General features: G+C 29.2%; 1 protein-coding gene across 1 annotated transcript; it reads left to right on the plus strand.

Annotated features, from left to right (window-relative positions):
• Positions 1-8633: 8633 nt before the first annotated feature.
• Positions 8634-13077, plus strand: LOC120076015 (laccase-12-like). The gene is made up of 7 exons (XM_039029790.2): positions 8634-9015; positions 9262-9413; positions 9510-9602; positions 9686-9837; positions 9964-10092; positions 10744-11706; positions 12744-13077. The coding sequence occupies exons 1-7, from the start codon at positions 8896-8898 to the stop codon at positions 12872-12874; spliced, it is 1740 nt and encodes a 579-aa protein (XP_038885718.1). The 5' UTR covers positions 8634-8895; the 3' UTR covers positions 12875-13077.
• The last annotated feature ends 3462 nt before the right edge of the window (positions 13078-16539 follow it).

Here is a 16539-nt window from a genome sequence, read left to right on the forward strand (position 1 = left end):
TGGAATGTTCAAAATCACAAAACTTCAAGGAGAATACTCATGTTTCTTTTCAGAATTGACACAGGATCATTCACAGCTTGATTCAAATTTCATGAGTATCGAAATTCAAAATTTGGTTAGAGCTGATCCTGGAGTATCTGTGGCCCTACTCTAAGAAGCTATTAAAAAACAATATGGCTATAATGTCAATTATAGACGGGTGTGGCAAGCCAAGAGAAGCGTTGATTGCTGTATTTGGCGATTGGGAGAAATCATATTCGGAGCTTCCGTATTGGCTGAGTGCTTATATTATTTATGTATTTATAATGAATTTATGTAATTATATATTTTATGTACTTGTATTCTTTATGTATTTATAATGAATTTATGTAATAAATTTATTTTATGTAATTGTATTTTTTTATGTATCTTTTATGTCATATATTTTATTATGTAATATAATTTGAACTTTTTAGGTAATGGAGCTTGGTCCTTCTAATCATGTACAATTGTACTAACAAAATATGCATTGTTCACAAACAGTATGAGATAGTTCTTTCACTATAGTGTTGAGTTGTCGGAGAAGGGAGGTGACTGTACAACATACTATCCCATTTGATCACTGCATTATTTCATATGTTCAGTAGGTAGGTTTTCTTGGGGTTGCAGAAATTGGTTTCATCCAGCTTGATTGGCACCTTATTACTGCTCTAGTTGAGCGTTGGAGACCAGAAACCCACACACTTCACCTGCCTTGTGGGGAATGTACGATTATGCTGCAAGATGTTGCCATACAATTTGGATTACGAGTGGACAGGCAACCATTGACAGGTTCACTACAGTATGACTGAAAGAACGTTTGTGAAGAGCTCTTAGGCGTTCTACCAGAGGATCTGAAGGGATCAAGTTTGAGTATCCCTTGGTTGGCGTTCCAGTTTCCAGAATTACCTCTCGATGCTGACGACATCAACATATGTAGGTACGCACGAGCATACATCCTACAGCTTATTGGAGGATTTTTATTTGTTGACAAGTCAAATACTCTAGTGCATCTCATGTTCCTCCCATTATTGTCTGATTTCGAGCACGCTGGTACGTACTCATGGGGTAGTGCATGTCTTGCATGGTTGTATAGAGAACTTTGTCGGGCTTCCAATGCACAAGCGTTGGAAATAGCGGGGCCACTAATACTATTACAAGTGTGGGCTTATGATCAATTTTCAATTATAGCACCACAAGTCCAACTACAGGCCCCAAATCATCGTCCACTTAGTGTCAGGTATTATTTCATTTATATATTTATTTCTTTACCATTTTATATAAGGATATAAATTAATTTTATTTTTTATAATTTTAGATGGAGTGGTGTATTAACTGCCTCTGAACAGTCAGCAAATATGTTGCTCGTGTGCAGAAAAATATTCGACATGCTGATGCATAATCAGATGGTAAATATGTATATAAATGAATATTTTATATGTATACTTATTATTATTATTATTATTATTATTATTTTGTTAGGTTATTTGGACGCCATACACACAGATTTGGTCATTCTTACCTGATTATTGTCGTGATGGTGAAGACATCTGATTGATCGTTAGTCCTCTTATATGCTTCCATATAGTAGAGTGGCATCATCCAAATCGTGTGCTGAGACAGTTCGGTTTGCGACAAAAATACCTTCGTTATTCTATATACTTCCAGCACTACACTAGATCGATTTGAGAGGTAAGCACGACCAAGACTAGCGTCAAATCCATGCGGAATATTTATCCTACTGGCATGGACGACATGATCGTTGTGCACAGGGAGAATTAACAAATGGGCCAGCTGTATCAGACGACGACTTTCCCCGGTACAATTCGATCACGAGGCGATTTATCACACCTAACGGCGCTTATTATTACTGCATAGTAAGAGATTTAAAATCAGACATTTTCCATATATATGATATGAATATTGTTTAATATTTATTTCTTTTATTGTACAGAAGCTGACACCAATCAAAGACGTATTCGTCGTAGACGACAGCGACAGTAGGGTGAACCTAATTTAGAGGGACACGAAGACAACCCCCATAGGGGGGTCGTTTTTAAATCCCACATTGTATCATTTTCAAATTGTAAATTAAATAACTAATTGTAAATATTCTTTAATATCATGGTATTTTTTTTTAATATGAGTGCAAGATGTTTTCATTGTAGATTAAATATATAATTAAGTTTAATAATAAAGGAATTAAGTTTGATAATTAAGTTTAACAATTAAAAAAAATAGTCAACAAACTTAAAAAAAAAAAAAGAAAAAAATTATAAGTAAATCGTGTACTGGATACACGAGTTTGCTTGATCGGTCAACCAGTCAGCCGACGTAGTGCTGACTGGATTAAACGGTACTCGTGTACCGGGTACACAAGTATGCCACATGGAAATCGTGTACCTTGTACACGATTTCACTACCCTAATTTTATCAATACTTTCCCAAAACACTTCTTATAAATTGTTTCCCTCCAACCCTATTTTTGTCATTATTTATTAAAAAAACAGTATTTCAAAAAAAAAAATCAGATAATTGTCCCCATTTATATATCAATGATCACCCCTTTACCTATCCAATGTAAGAGCAATATTTCACATTGCTCCCCAAACCTTAGTCTTATATTTGACAAATCCTTAATTTATTCACCTACCTTTGTTAAAATTCATGGATTTACTAGACATAAAATTAAATCTATTATTTTTATTAGACATTAATTTTAATCTTTTTCATAAACCTACTAATGAAGAGAATGTCAAATAACCTAAGATTTATTAATACAAAATTGAAGTTAAATGATGTATTAAAAGAAATATGAAATTTTCCAGATAAGGAAAATATATTCGGCCAAAATCTGTAATTCAAAAGACATCTTCTTGGACATTACAGGGAACAACTGGTTAAAACTCATATAGGCTAACCGCCACCAGATCCTTAAAAAATATAGCCAATATTAAATCTCTAACACTGTGATTTATTAACACAAAGTTGTAGCTTAATGATCTATTATGTATTTTTTAAATTTATTGACTAATTAGACAAAAAAAAATTATAATTTTTTTTTTTTTTTTTTGATAGTTTTTGGTTTGCTAATTTTAAAATCACCTAACCAATATGATTTATTTATTTTCTAAAAAAAAATCAGAATCCCTTTTTTTATCCTTTTTCTACTAGGACGAAAATTGAAACGTGGGGGTTGGATTATCAATTCCGAACCACATTTGGTTACAGAAACAAATTATTTAATTGTAAAAAAAGTCAAAAGGCAAGAATAATTATCCCTTAAATTGGAAGAAAATCAGAAAATAATTCCCGAAACAAATATGAAAAATGCAAGAAAATAAAGCTGCGGTTATTTGATGTTGACAGAAATCATCTAATTGCACACTAGGCTGTTTAGCACAGCCCACACCCAGACGTTCGTTAAAGTTCTTTTGACTTTACAATTATTGATAGTGCCACTCCGATTCATATGCCTTAACAAATAGGCTATTACATTCATTGGTTTTTTAATTTTAATTTTATTTTTAGTTTAAATCCTATTTTAGTACCTAAAATTTAAATCTTATTATATTTTAGTTCCTAAATTTTAAAAAAAAACGTTAATTTTAGTCTATAAATATTTAAAAAATATTTATTTTGATCTCTACTATTAAATTATGTTGACTATTCAACAGAATATGAGGAAACTTGTATTTTTGGATGACTAGGCTCTAAGGATCCTTTGTTTCGTGGGCATCCTAGATTCCCATGGACTGATTATTTGAATTACCACGTTTGTTTTGCGGTATTGTAAGATGCCCGACATAAGATTCTCGGACATTCTAGGATGTTCAAATAGAGGGCATCTGAAAAGTTTTGGATGCCATTTCGATGAGTTTTCCAGATTTCCAAGTTGAAGGCATCTCCATTTTCAATTTTTGTCTTTCATTTTTATTTTATTATATATATATAGTTTTGTCAACCATATATATCATATATTTTTTAGTTATATCGTAATTCTTATTATTTTTTAGCAATATATTTAAATTTAAATTTAAATGAATATTTATTTTATAAAAAAATCTTAAATTATGATATTTTATTTTGTTGAAAAAATAACATATAAAAATAATATAAATTGTATTAGCTTTAAAAGAAATTCAAATTGATAAAAACATATATGTTGTATAAGTTCAAATTATATCAAAATAATTATAAATTAATAAATAGTCATAAAGCATTCTTGAAGCATTATGTAAATTTAAGGCATCTCCGAATGGAAATCCTACTAAACAAACATAGTTATCCAAATATTTTTATCTGTAAAAATATTCCTACAAAACAAATATAGTAATCTAAAGATGTTGAACATCTATAATTCCTAATATCTATAATTCCGGGGATCTAAGATTCCGGTTATCTACATTCCAAAAAACAAACAACCCCTTGTATTGAACAAGATAAAGATAAAGTAAAATACAAGCAACCAACATGTCAAAATACTGAACAACCAAAGTTTTAAACTAAAACTTCTTTTAAATTCTTCCGCTTTCCCACCTTATTCAAAATTGAAACTCTAAATTTTTTAGTATAGTTAATTTATTTGATAGCCTAGTCATCAAAAAATACAAGTCATCTTGCTATTTTGTTAAAAAGTTAATAAAAGCTTAATATATCAGGGACCAAAATAAGTACTTTTTAAAAGTTCAGAGATTAATACGAATATTTTTAAAAATTTAGGGACCAAAATAAAATAATATTCAAAGTTTAGAAATTAAAATAAGTTTAAGAATAAAGATAGAATATTATTCAAAGTTGAGGATGGATTTAAACCTTTATTTTCCTTTTTCAATTTTCTTTTATTTTTAACGAGGCATTGAAATCCCCAATAGAATGGTCTTTTGATGTGAAACATGTAACAATCATCCATTGTCTTGAACAAATTCAATTCCCTTCCACTGTTCTGGACACTTCTTGGTTACCTAATTCTAGACATTTTTGTTATTCTTTTTAATTAAAAATTTTGATGTGATTATTTTCTAATCGCTTGAAATTTAAATAAAAAAACACTTTTTCATGGATGGTCCTTCTCCAAATAATTAAAAGAACTTAATTGGAAAGATGGCCAACTCTAAGTTCCCTGAATGGATGTTAATAATAATACAATATCAAAGTTGGAGATAATAATTCTGTATTTTTTTATTGACTTACAAACTAAAAATGTTTACGTGGTGTAAATAGATGATATTTGTCTAACTTACTAGTAAAGTTATTGATTGCTTAAAGGAAATCTTGTTTTCCATCTCTATTGATTGATTGGTTTAACTCTCAACAATTAGAGGAGCATTTCGTAAAAATATTGATTAAATTTTATATAAAAGAGGAAAAATTGAAAATGGAAACAAAGATCTCATAATATATGTTTAAATAGAATGCCATTTTATGTATAAAGTTTTTGATTCAATACATACTAATCCAAGCATAACTAAAAAGTTAGATATTCAAATCTCTATTTCAACATGTATTGTTGAACTAAAAAATTTTTAAATACACGAAAATCTCGTAACTACATTTATATATTGACTTATAATAGACGTAAAAAGACTTAAAACAGTTTGTTTCCTCCTTAATAAATCTTGTTTTTCTTCTAAATAAACTCAAAAAGTTGAAGTTTCAAGCATTCCCCATTTAAGTTCTAATTATTACCATCTTCATCTCGACAATCTACTTAATTTTTATATATTTGATGAAATTATTTTAAAAAAAAATCCACGTACAAGCAAAATAAATATTAAATATGATTTATAATATTTTATTTGGTAATTAATAAGTGATAAAGATCTAAAATAGATCCAAATGAATATAGTTTAACTAACATAATATATTGTCAACTTTGAAATCAAAAATACGATTTCACACACATAGTAAAAAAAATAAAAAAAAAATTCTAGAATAAAAGGTTTGTATTAAAACTCAAACAAATTATAATAAATATAATGATGAATCTCTGGTCAAAACATGTACATTATTATATTTAATTGAAGTTGAGGGTCATATGATCTATAATTTTAAAATGAAAATTGGAGAGACAAAGAGTATGAAAACTAGAAGTAGTCGTAGAAAAGGTAAATAATAGCTAAAAACTTATAAGGAAAAGCCAAGTTGGTAGAAGAAGGCCCCACATGAGTAAAAGTAAGAGGGGAGTTTATTTGAAGGGAAATTTTCACCTATAAAAGAAAATGTCAAACTATTTAGAAATAACAATATATATATATATATTGATAGACTTCTATCAATATTTATCATATAGTATCAATGATGGATTTCTATTAGGTTCTATCACTAATAGATACTGATAAGCTTCTATTAACCTCTATTAATCTCTATCAAAGAAGATTAAATTTTACTATTTTGTGTAGATAAATTTATTATTTTTCTGTTTTTGAAAATCCCTTATTTTAATTATTTAAAAAGCATGTGTCCGATATATTGTGGGGGGAATCATATATTGATTTCCTGATGCGGATTGAGACTATTTTTCTAAGAAAAAAAAAAACATAACATAACATAACAAAAAAATAAAATAAAAAAGGTTTAAACCTAGCAAACTATTTGGAGGTTGATTGAACTATACTTTTCTTTATACAATCCACTCATTTGCTAAATAAATTAGGTAATTGAAGTGTGTAACACTTTTAAGGGTAATAATGCAACGGAAAAGAAAAAAAGGTATTAGGCCAAATTCATGGTCAAGCAAGAAAAATCCATCCCTTAGAGATGAGAGAAGACTCTCTAAGAACAATGTTCTATATTGAAAGAATAGTCAAAAGTTTCTCATTACAACCTTAAACAGACTATTTGTAGTCTTATAAGAAAATAAGACTAATTAACTAATTAAAAACTAATTAATCTAAATTAAAAGCTAAACTAAATACAAACTAAAGTATACTAATTATCCTAATTCTCATTAGTATTCACGCCGACTTAAAAAAGGAACACATTCTCGAGTTCGAGGTGATATAGTAAGATTATCAAAGAATTGCAAATATAACAAAATCTATAAGTGATAGATTTTATCTCTGATAAACTCCTATTATTATTTAGCGATATGGTCTCTTATCGGTAGAATTTAGGAGTTGAATCTAAATTTTGCTATAATTGTAATTTTTTTCCATTGTATTATATCTACTAATATTTTAAACCTAATTGCTATTATTTGCAATTCTCCCACTAAAATTTGCCTGGGGATAAATATTCTTTTAAAAAGATGCAATTATTATTATTTTTATCATGTTACAAAAAGGTTACATTATATAAGTGTAACCTAGATTACATCTAATCATTGCTCTTTAACTTAAAGTACTAGTATAAGTAGAAAGAAAAATGAATTATCAACTTCGAAGTTAAAGATTGAATTGTACCATTTATGTATATGTAGACACAGACGCACATACACTCACATAAAAGTGGAAAGATATACCACAATCGAAAAATAGACATATTACCTAATAAAAAAGTTTCATGGTTTAAATTCTCCTGTTGCTATATATTATACCAAAAAAATAATAGTTTAAACCCAAAGTAATTGACTTATTACTTTTTATTTCCCTCTCTTTTAGGGTTGCATATAATAAATATACTATAGGGCTATTTCATGCATGTTCTGAGAAAAAATGCAGACCAATTGAAGTTGTACACAGCATTATTACTAAACCAAAAGTGAAGAGAAAGGGCACGCATGAAATTTTACCTCCCAACAAAACGTCAACAAAGGCTGAAGTTAAAATGAATGAAACGTGGGTGTGTTGATGGTCATGGAGTGCTCTTGTCCATCCAACATATCAATCCCTCTTTGATATTATATTAACTTTTTTTTTTCTTAAAAAATAATAAATTTCATTTCAATTTTCAATCATTTTCTAGTCTATATGTATCTAGTTTTTTCATGTGTGTTTCAAATTTTCTTCCAATTATTGATCATACTTGTTGTGTGTATTAAGATTAAATACTTCTAAAATATTAAATGTTTCCTAACTTATAATTTTAAACTTTTGAGTGATATTGACATCAATAAAATTAGATTAAAATTAGATTTTGAATGTATGGCTTAAATAAAGGAGTGGGGTAAGGATAGTTTCTTAATACTAATCAAATATCACTAGAAAGTATTAATCAAATTATATATTAATATCATTTCTCCTTCTTTTTTTTTTTTTTTTTTGAAAAATAGTTTGTAATTGGTTAGTGGTAGCTAATAATAATAATATGGAATGTCAAATCTCTGACCTTCAATAGTACAAATTTTATATTAGTTCATTATTTTATTAGAATACGTATGTAAAATTGAAAAGATGAAAGCCTAATCCATGGTAAAAAAAAAATCCTAATTTCTTGCTTGTGATGATGGAAAATAAAGGGGAAAAAGGCACATAAGATATACCCAATTAGTGGAATAGTGTCAAATATATAAAGGGAAAAAAAAAAAAGGCAGATTATATTGTTTATGATTGAATATAAAAGCCAAAATCTCACATGATTATTGATTATGTTTGTTGGAATTCAACCGTAAAGCTAAACTCTTGTGAAGCAAGCATATTTTCAAAATATGAAATCATATTCACAAAAACACACACAGCCTCACACTTTTTAAATTCAACAGGCCAGTGGGTGTAACAACTTTTCAATAATGTTGAACTATGTATTTTGTTTCCTCTCTTAATCTTTTTTCATTTTTGTCCCAAATATCAATACCTAATCTGCCAAACTCAAAACCAACTTCTTTTTTCTCAATTCTCCTCTTATATTTTTCTCCCTATATAAACTCAAACTCCTCCAAGCTTCTCTTCATATCCCTCTCTACATTTTTAACCAAATTAAAAACATACATTTGGCGCTATGGCCGCGGCATCATCGCTCACTGCCACTCTATCTCATTATTTCTTTGGAGTTTTGCTTCTGTTGGCTTCGGCGGCCTTGTGCTTGGCCCACCCACAAACACATCGCCATCAATTTATTGTATGTTTAATTAATCTCTTCTTCATTTTCTAGTGTTCTTTTTTCTTTTGTAATATTAATTTATATTGATGGTAAAAAAAATGATCGACTGTAAATTTATATTACGGGAGAAAAAGTCCAAGCATCTTGTAAAAAAAATAGAAATTGAGCATTGATGTGGTGGCCACATACAATTCGATACTCAATTTTACTTGGACTATTTTAATTTGTATGTGAAAGTAGTTATTATTGATTAATTAAATGCAGATTCAAGCTACACCAGTGAAGAGGCTGTGCAAAACCCATAATGCCATTACGGTGAATGGGCAGTTCCCTGGACCGACCTTGGAGATCAGCAATGGTGATACTCTCATTGTCACTGTCATCAACAAAGCCAAGTACAACGTTACTATTCATTGGTAAGTAATCAGTGTAAAAAAAATTATTTATAAGTATTTAGAAAATCAATCCAAATGAAATGGTATTAATTATTATTATTACTATTACATTTGTAGGCATGGAATTAGGCAGTTAAGAACTGGGTGGGCTGATGGACCGGAGTTCGTGACTCAGTGCCCAATCAGACCTGGAGGAAGCTATACTTACAGGTAGAGATAGTCTTATACAAACTATATTAATAAATAAATAAAATGTTAATATTTTGTAATTAACATATGGTTAATTAATGTAGGTTTACCGTACAAGGACAAGAAGGGACTCTATGGTGGCATGCTCATAGCTCGTGGCTTCGGTCTACAGTTTATGGGGCGTTGATCATACGCCCAAGAGAGGGAGATTCGTACCCTTTCCCAAAACCAAACCGCGAAACAACACTACTAATGGGTAATAATAACAAATAACATTATGTTCTAATTACATTGCATTATGATTAAAAATACAAAAACAGTTACATTATTACAAGTTTTTGTTGTTTATTTTATTATTTATTCGTTTTGGGGTGATTATTAGGCGAATGGTGGGATGCAAACCCTATTGACGTGGTGAGACAAGCCACGAGAACAGGAGCAGCTCCTAATGTTTCCGATGCTTACACTTTCAATGGTCAACCTGGTGACCTCTATAAATGCTCTAACAAAGGTAAAATTTCTTCTTGGCTGCATCTATCTTTTTACCAAATTTATTATTTTGATAATATAGTGGAAAAAAATTCAAAATTCTTTTTTACAAACATGAGATAGAAAGTTTTCATATTATAGTTGAATATTTGAATGTGTTGCGAAAAGATGGTGCAAATTAATTTCTAAACATAAAAGAATACATATATACATTACAATGGTGCAAACTTAAACACAGTTTAGTAGACAAGATGTAGATTATTGTTTTAAATATTGAGGATTTGCTATATTACCAAGTAATTAATTAAACTAAAAAACTTACATGTATATACACAAGATTTTTGGTTTTAATATTCTCAGTAATAAAAATGATTTTTTACTAATTTTTTATTAATATTAAAATTAATTAAAAATTTTACATCATAATTTTTTTTAATTAAATAAATAAAAAATAACGTCAAATATCAAAATGAACTTAAGTAAAAATTTAAACGTAAAAATATAAAATATTAAAACTTAAAGAGTGAATGAATATTAAACTCAAGAGTCAGAAGTAAGACTATATTTTTCTAATTTTTTTTTTTAAATAATAGTAAAATAAAAATCCGGGTCGGTCGGGTCATGATATTGATCATGGAGATGACATTTTTCTATTTGTGTAATGATGATGCAGATACGATAATCGTGCCCATAGATTCCGGCGAGACCAATTTACTGAGAGTGGTAAACTCCGCCTTGAATCAGGCACTGTTTTTCACGGTGGCTAACCACAAGCTGACGGTGGTCGGAGCCGACGCCTCATACACAAAGCCCTTCACCACCTCTGTTCTAATGCTAGGCCCTGGCCAAACCACCGACGTTTTAATCTCCGGCAACCAAGCTCCTTCCCGGTACTACATAGCCGCACGCGCTTACCAAAGCGCCCAAAACGCACCGTTTGGCAACACCACCACAACCGCCATTCTCGACTACAAATCCGCCCCTTGCCCCGCCAAGAAAGGCGCCCCCTCCATCAAACCAATCATGCCTTTTCTCCCTGCCTTCAACGACACCGCCACCGTAACCGCCTTCAGTCGGAAATTCCGCAGCCCAAGACCGGTCCCAGTCCCGACCAAAATCGACGAAAATCTATTCTTCACCGTTGGCTTAGGACTCAATAATTGCCCACCTAATTTCAAACCCAGCCAATGCCAGGGCCCCAACGGCACTCGATTCACGGCCAGTATGAACAATGTCTCCTTTGTTCTTCCTTCGAACATCTCGATTCTTCAAGCCTTCCAACAGGGGATTCCCGGCGTCGTTACCTCTGATTTCCCGGCTAACCCACCGGTGAAATTCGATTACACCGGCAACGTTAGCCGATCGCTTTTTCAACCTGTACCCGGTACTAAAGGGTATAGATTGAAATATGGGTCGACTGTACAAGTTGTGTTGCAGGACACTAGTATTGTAACGCCCGAAAATCACCCGATTCATCTCCACGGTTACGATTTTTACATTATCGCCGAGGGATTCGGGAATTTCAACCCGACAACCGATACTAAAAAATTCAACCTGGTTGACCCTCCTCTTAGAAACACTGTGGCTGTCCCTGTCAATGGTTGGGCCGTCATTCGATTCGTCGCCGATAACCCAGGTAATTAATTTACAGGATAAGTATAATCTCTCTCTATTTCACAGGAAGAGTGATTATTTGATTTTTTAAAATTAAGTTTATTTTATACACACTTACAAATTACTATCATTGGCATCTTTTTTAATATTATACTTAAATTTTAAATCAAATTTAAAAGAAAAAATAATATTTTAAAAAATATTTTTTTAATTATCAAAATTTAACTTGATTTTTTAAATTATTGATAAAAATAGATAACACACTAAAAAATTTGAAGATAAAAATAGTATCAATGAGCTTAATTTTCAAAATAAAATGATTAACTAAACAGATCTTTTTTAATTTTAATTTAGAAGGTTACAATTTTAAAATTTTATTTTATGACTTTTAAATTTCAATATTTACCCTTTAAAATTTCGTTTTTCATCATATACACATCTTTTTCATTTTTGACTTTTTGTTCTTGACCGTAAGGTCTAGTGAGGGAATTTAAAATTAATTGGATTTTAGTAGTAATAAAAAATAAATAATTCTTTTGAATTAATCAGTAAACATTAATATTAAAACTATAAGTAGGTATTTAACGAAAATTTAAGGACAATTTTAAAGTCTAGAAATGAAATTGAAAAAAAAATCAAATCTAAAGATAAATTTGTAACACTTTGAAATCAAATCTATGGACTAAAATGAAACTAAACTCAAAATTTTGTTTTAGACAAAATAGAAAGTAGACCTAAAATTTATGGATTAAAAATGTATTTTTTACTACTTTATTCTGATAACTAAAACAATTAAAACATGTTTTTCTCTACTTTATTCTGATAATTAAAACAATTAAAATAAAAAAATAATAATTTCTGATAAATAAAACAATTAAAACATATTTTTCTCTACTTTATTCTGATCATTAAAACAATTAAAACAAAAAAAAATCTGATAATTAAAACAATTAAAACATATTTTCTCTATTTTATTCTGATAATTAAAACAATTAAAACAAAAAATTAATTTTCTCTTCCTAATTACTCATTCCTTTTGTATGGTTTATGAATTATTAGGTGCTTGGATAATGCATTGTCACTTAGACGTGCATATCACGTGGGGGCTGGCGATGGTGTTTCTGGTGGATAATGGAGTTGGACAATTGCAGTCAATAGAGGCTCCGCCGCCGGATCTTCCCATATGCTAAGATCTGAATAATAACAGCATCAATCTTTTTAGTTTATATATTATACCAATTTAAATGTTTTTTTTTTGTAGCTTTTAATTCAAATTAGTTTGTGAGTTTTTCTTATTTTCTTGGTATTGTTTCCCCTGCATTAGGGGTATAGAATATGCTCTGTTTCATTGTTCTTTTTCATTATATAAAGTGGTTATTTCGATTACCAAATAGATTCCAAAATTATTCCATAAGATCTTTCGTACATTTATTTGCAGATCTTAATTCATATTGATTATGATCACCCGAGTCAAATTTCTGAACACCTACTTATAATTTATCAGTTAACCCAACAGAGAATTTAGGATTAAATAGTTAAATAAACATGTGAATTTTCCAATCCTATTTAAAGAGTTAAAGATTGGTCAATTTTGGTACAACCACACGCTTCTTTTATTAATTTTTCAAAATGCTAATAAAAAATGGTAAATTTCAATTTATACCGATGAAATTTTGGGTGTTGTATCAATTTAAATTCGAAACTAATAATTGTATCTAAATCTTGAATTTTGGGATTGTATCAATTTAAATCTCAAACTAATAATTATATCAATTTAAACCTTGAAATTTTATAAGTGTATCCCTGAACTTTCATAACTGTATCAACTTAAACTTTCCATTATATTTTATTTGGATATACTTATGAATGTTTAGAGTTTAAATTTATTTATGAAAGTTTAGGATCTAAATTGATATCTTATGAAAGTTCATGGTTTAAATTTATATAATTATTAGTTTGGAGTTTAAATTAATACAGATTCCAAAGTTTACGGTTTAATTTGATACAACCCAAAGTTTAAAGTTTAAATTGATACAATTATTAGTTTAGCATTTAAATTGATACAATTCTCAAAGTTTAGGGGTATAAATTATTGATGCTAAATTTTGGTCAAGGAAATACTATCAAACCTCACGAGACAACACCGATAAATTTGTAATTAGGGAAAGAATACACCATGCAAAATTAAAAAAGAAAAATCTAAAATTAACAAGGAAAACTACATAATAAGTAGGAAATTTAGTGTGAGAATAGAAGATTTACTTCCCTTAGTAAGCCTATTTATAGAATTCTCTTGACCAAACAGCTTTCCTATAGGATTTTCGAGTTATCTTTCGACTCAAGTTCTTCTTCCAGACCCTATCTTTCGAGTAGCCCCCTTTCAATGGCATTTTCATTGGGTCGGGCTCGGCTCTGAGCTATGGGCATGGACTATGGCCCCATGTCCCTTCTCTTCTCCATTCTGAGCATCGTTTGAATGTAGATTTTATTATATACGTTTTTTTTTGCTCCTAAATCCAAAATAGTCCATAATATTAATAAAAGAAAAAACACAAAGACGGTGTACACAATATGCTTACTATTTTTATTGAAATCACCATTGAATACCTTTGTAATTACTCTCAAGTTTTAATAAAAATTTAGTTCTAATATTTTTTTTTAAATCACATCAATAAATTATTATCAGAGAAAAAATTACAACGTCTTTCCAACTTTATTTTTCAAAATATTGTGTTGTTATTTGATGAATTTGAACATTGATTTTTTTTATAAAAAAAATAATATAATAGAGTGAGATAATACAATAATACAAAGATAAATATAGTTTAAAATACATTTAAATATTCATTAAAAAAATAAACTAAAATATTTTAATTTTTCGAATTAATGAAGCTGCGGAAATGGCGTGAGCATTGACGCTTTCCAACGTAGTACACTTTGCAAAACATCACCGATGACATGAAGCAAATAATGTTTTCACACGTCAACCACCGTAAATGCCAGGATATATCGACGTGGCACTAGCTTAACCATGCAACGTGGCCCAATAAATAACTACGTGGCACAGAAACATTCGACCCAGTGCAAAAATTTGTGCATCATATTCTATTGTAGGAGGGAGACCATTACAAACACGTACCACCCTACGTGCCTTGGGAATCTTAAGGCATACGCCCAACTTTATGGGAAAGCTAAAAACAAAACTTAAATGGATGATTAAACGGTAAATTCAATCTCCGAGCACATACAATATTAAATAGCTTTTAAATAAAATTTCAAATTATTGAAGTGATTTCCATCATATTCGAAGTTCTAAAAAATAATTAACCTAGATATAAAAAAAATTAGATCAATGTATTTCTAAAAAGAGATTGAATAGGTTAACTATCTAATCAACATAAAATTGAGAATTAAGATTCTAAATGACACACATTTGAATGTTTAAAGATCGTTTTAACTTATTGGATACAAAATTGAAAGTTTAATACTTTTTAAGTTAAGAGATTAAATAAATAGAAAACCTAAAAATTTCTATTTATAAGTTTAGTGGTTGAAATTTGTATCTTTTAAACTCTAAAAAGTATCTATCTGATTCATAGATTTTTGAATTTTTAAATTTTTAGATAATAGACCTAAAAGAAGGGTTATCTGACACACAATGTAACGATTTTTACATAATATCACAACAATCACAAAATAATAATAAAAAAATAATAAAAGACAAAACACAAGGTTTGATAATCTGTCTAAGAAGCGGTGTGCCTAGGAAAAATAATTTCACTAATATAATGACAAGCATTTACAACTTTGTACTTATATGTAAATAAACGATAATTATAATGACACACAAATAACCTAATTTAGTGAATGATCACTTTGAATCACCTTAATTGTGAAATTCTCTCTTAATGAAACTTAGGCTCCCCTAAGTATGAGATTTTCTCTCAATAAGAACTTTTATCTTTCCAGCTTCAAATGAAGACCATTTCACCACATCAATATCAACTGTAGTAGAAGCTTCACAATCACAAAAAGACACCCACAAAAAAATGCTTTCCCGAACCTCACACAACGACTAAAAAAATCTCTAAAGAGTGTAACTCTAAACCTCCTCAAAGTCACAATATATATCCAAGATAAAAAAGGAAAGAGCAACCAAAATAAATCAACTAAACCCTAAAAAAGGAAAGGAATTTGAGGAATAAACAACCCAAATTTTTCATATAAGAAAAATATATTCACCCAAAAACAACCATTGTAGAGACATTTTGAAGGAAAAATTGCATGATGAGATACACTCGAGGGATAACTATCACAACAACCTTTAAAAAAATAGTCAACACCAAATCTCTAACAGGATCTTTGATCTATTCATCAATTTTTGTTTTTAATTCATAGTTGAATTATAAAGATTTGAAAATTGTGATACATTAAAACCTATAGGTTATAAGTTTTAAAGTCAGAGTTTGTTAGACCCATTTTATCATGCACAATATTAAAAGTTAGACTCCATTTGAAAATCATTTTTTTTTATAGTTTTTGAAAAATATGTTTGTTTTCTCATTATAACTTTTATCTTTGTTAAAGAAAGGTTGAAATTCTTAGTCAAATTAAAAATTTGTTTTTGTTTTTAAAAGTTTGACTAGAAATTCAAATACTACCTTTAAGAAATGAAATGTGAAATTCGTACTTAAAAAATAAAGATGAAACCAACATAAATTTTAAAACTAAAATACTAATAAAATGAAATCATTATCAAAACATTGTTGAGGAGTGAATTTTGACATGATGGAATAAAGCCAAAAATCAAAATAAAATAAATCAAGATCAATAAGATTTGATCTTATTTAGGATT

This window comes from Benincasa hispida, chromosome 4 (genome assembly GCF_027475165.1).
Source record: "Benincasa hispida cultivar pf3 chromosome 4, pf3_genome.v1.1, whole genome shotgun sequence".
Lineage (NCBI taxonomy): Eukaryota > Viridiplantae > Streptophyta > Magnoliopsida > Cucurbitales > Cucurbitaceae > Benincasa > Benincasa hispida.

What these genes read in the sequence shown, in the direction of transcription:
- LOC120076015 (XM_039029790.2), top strand. Translation starts at nt 8,896, where the DNA reads ATGGCCGCGGCATCATCGCTCACTGCCACTCTATCTCATTATTTCTTT. An exon ending in CGAAACAACACTACTAATGG is followed by an intron (nt 9,838 to 9,963) that starts GTAATAATAACA and finishes GGTGATTATTAG; the next exon opens with GCGAATGGTGGGATGCAAAC. An exon ending in CTATAAATGCTCTAACAAAG is followed by an intron (nt 10,093 to 10,743) that starts GTAAAATTTCTT and finishes ATGATGATGCAG; the next exon opens with ATACGATAATCGTGCCCATA.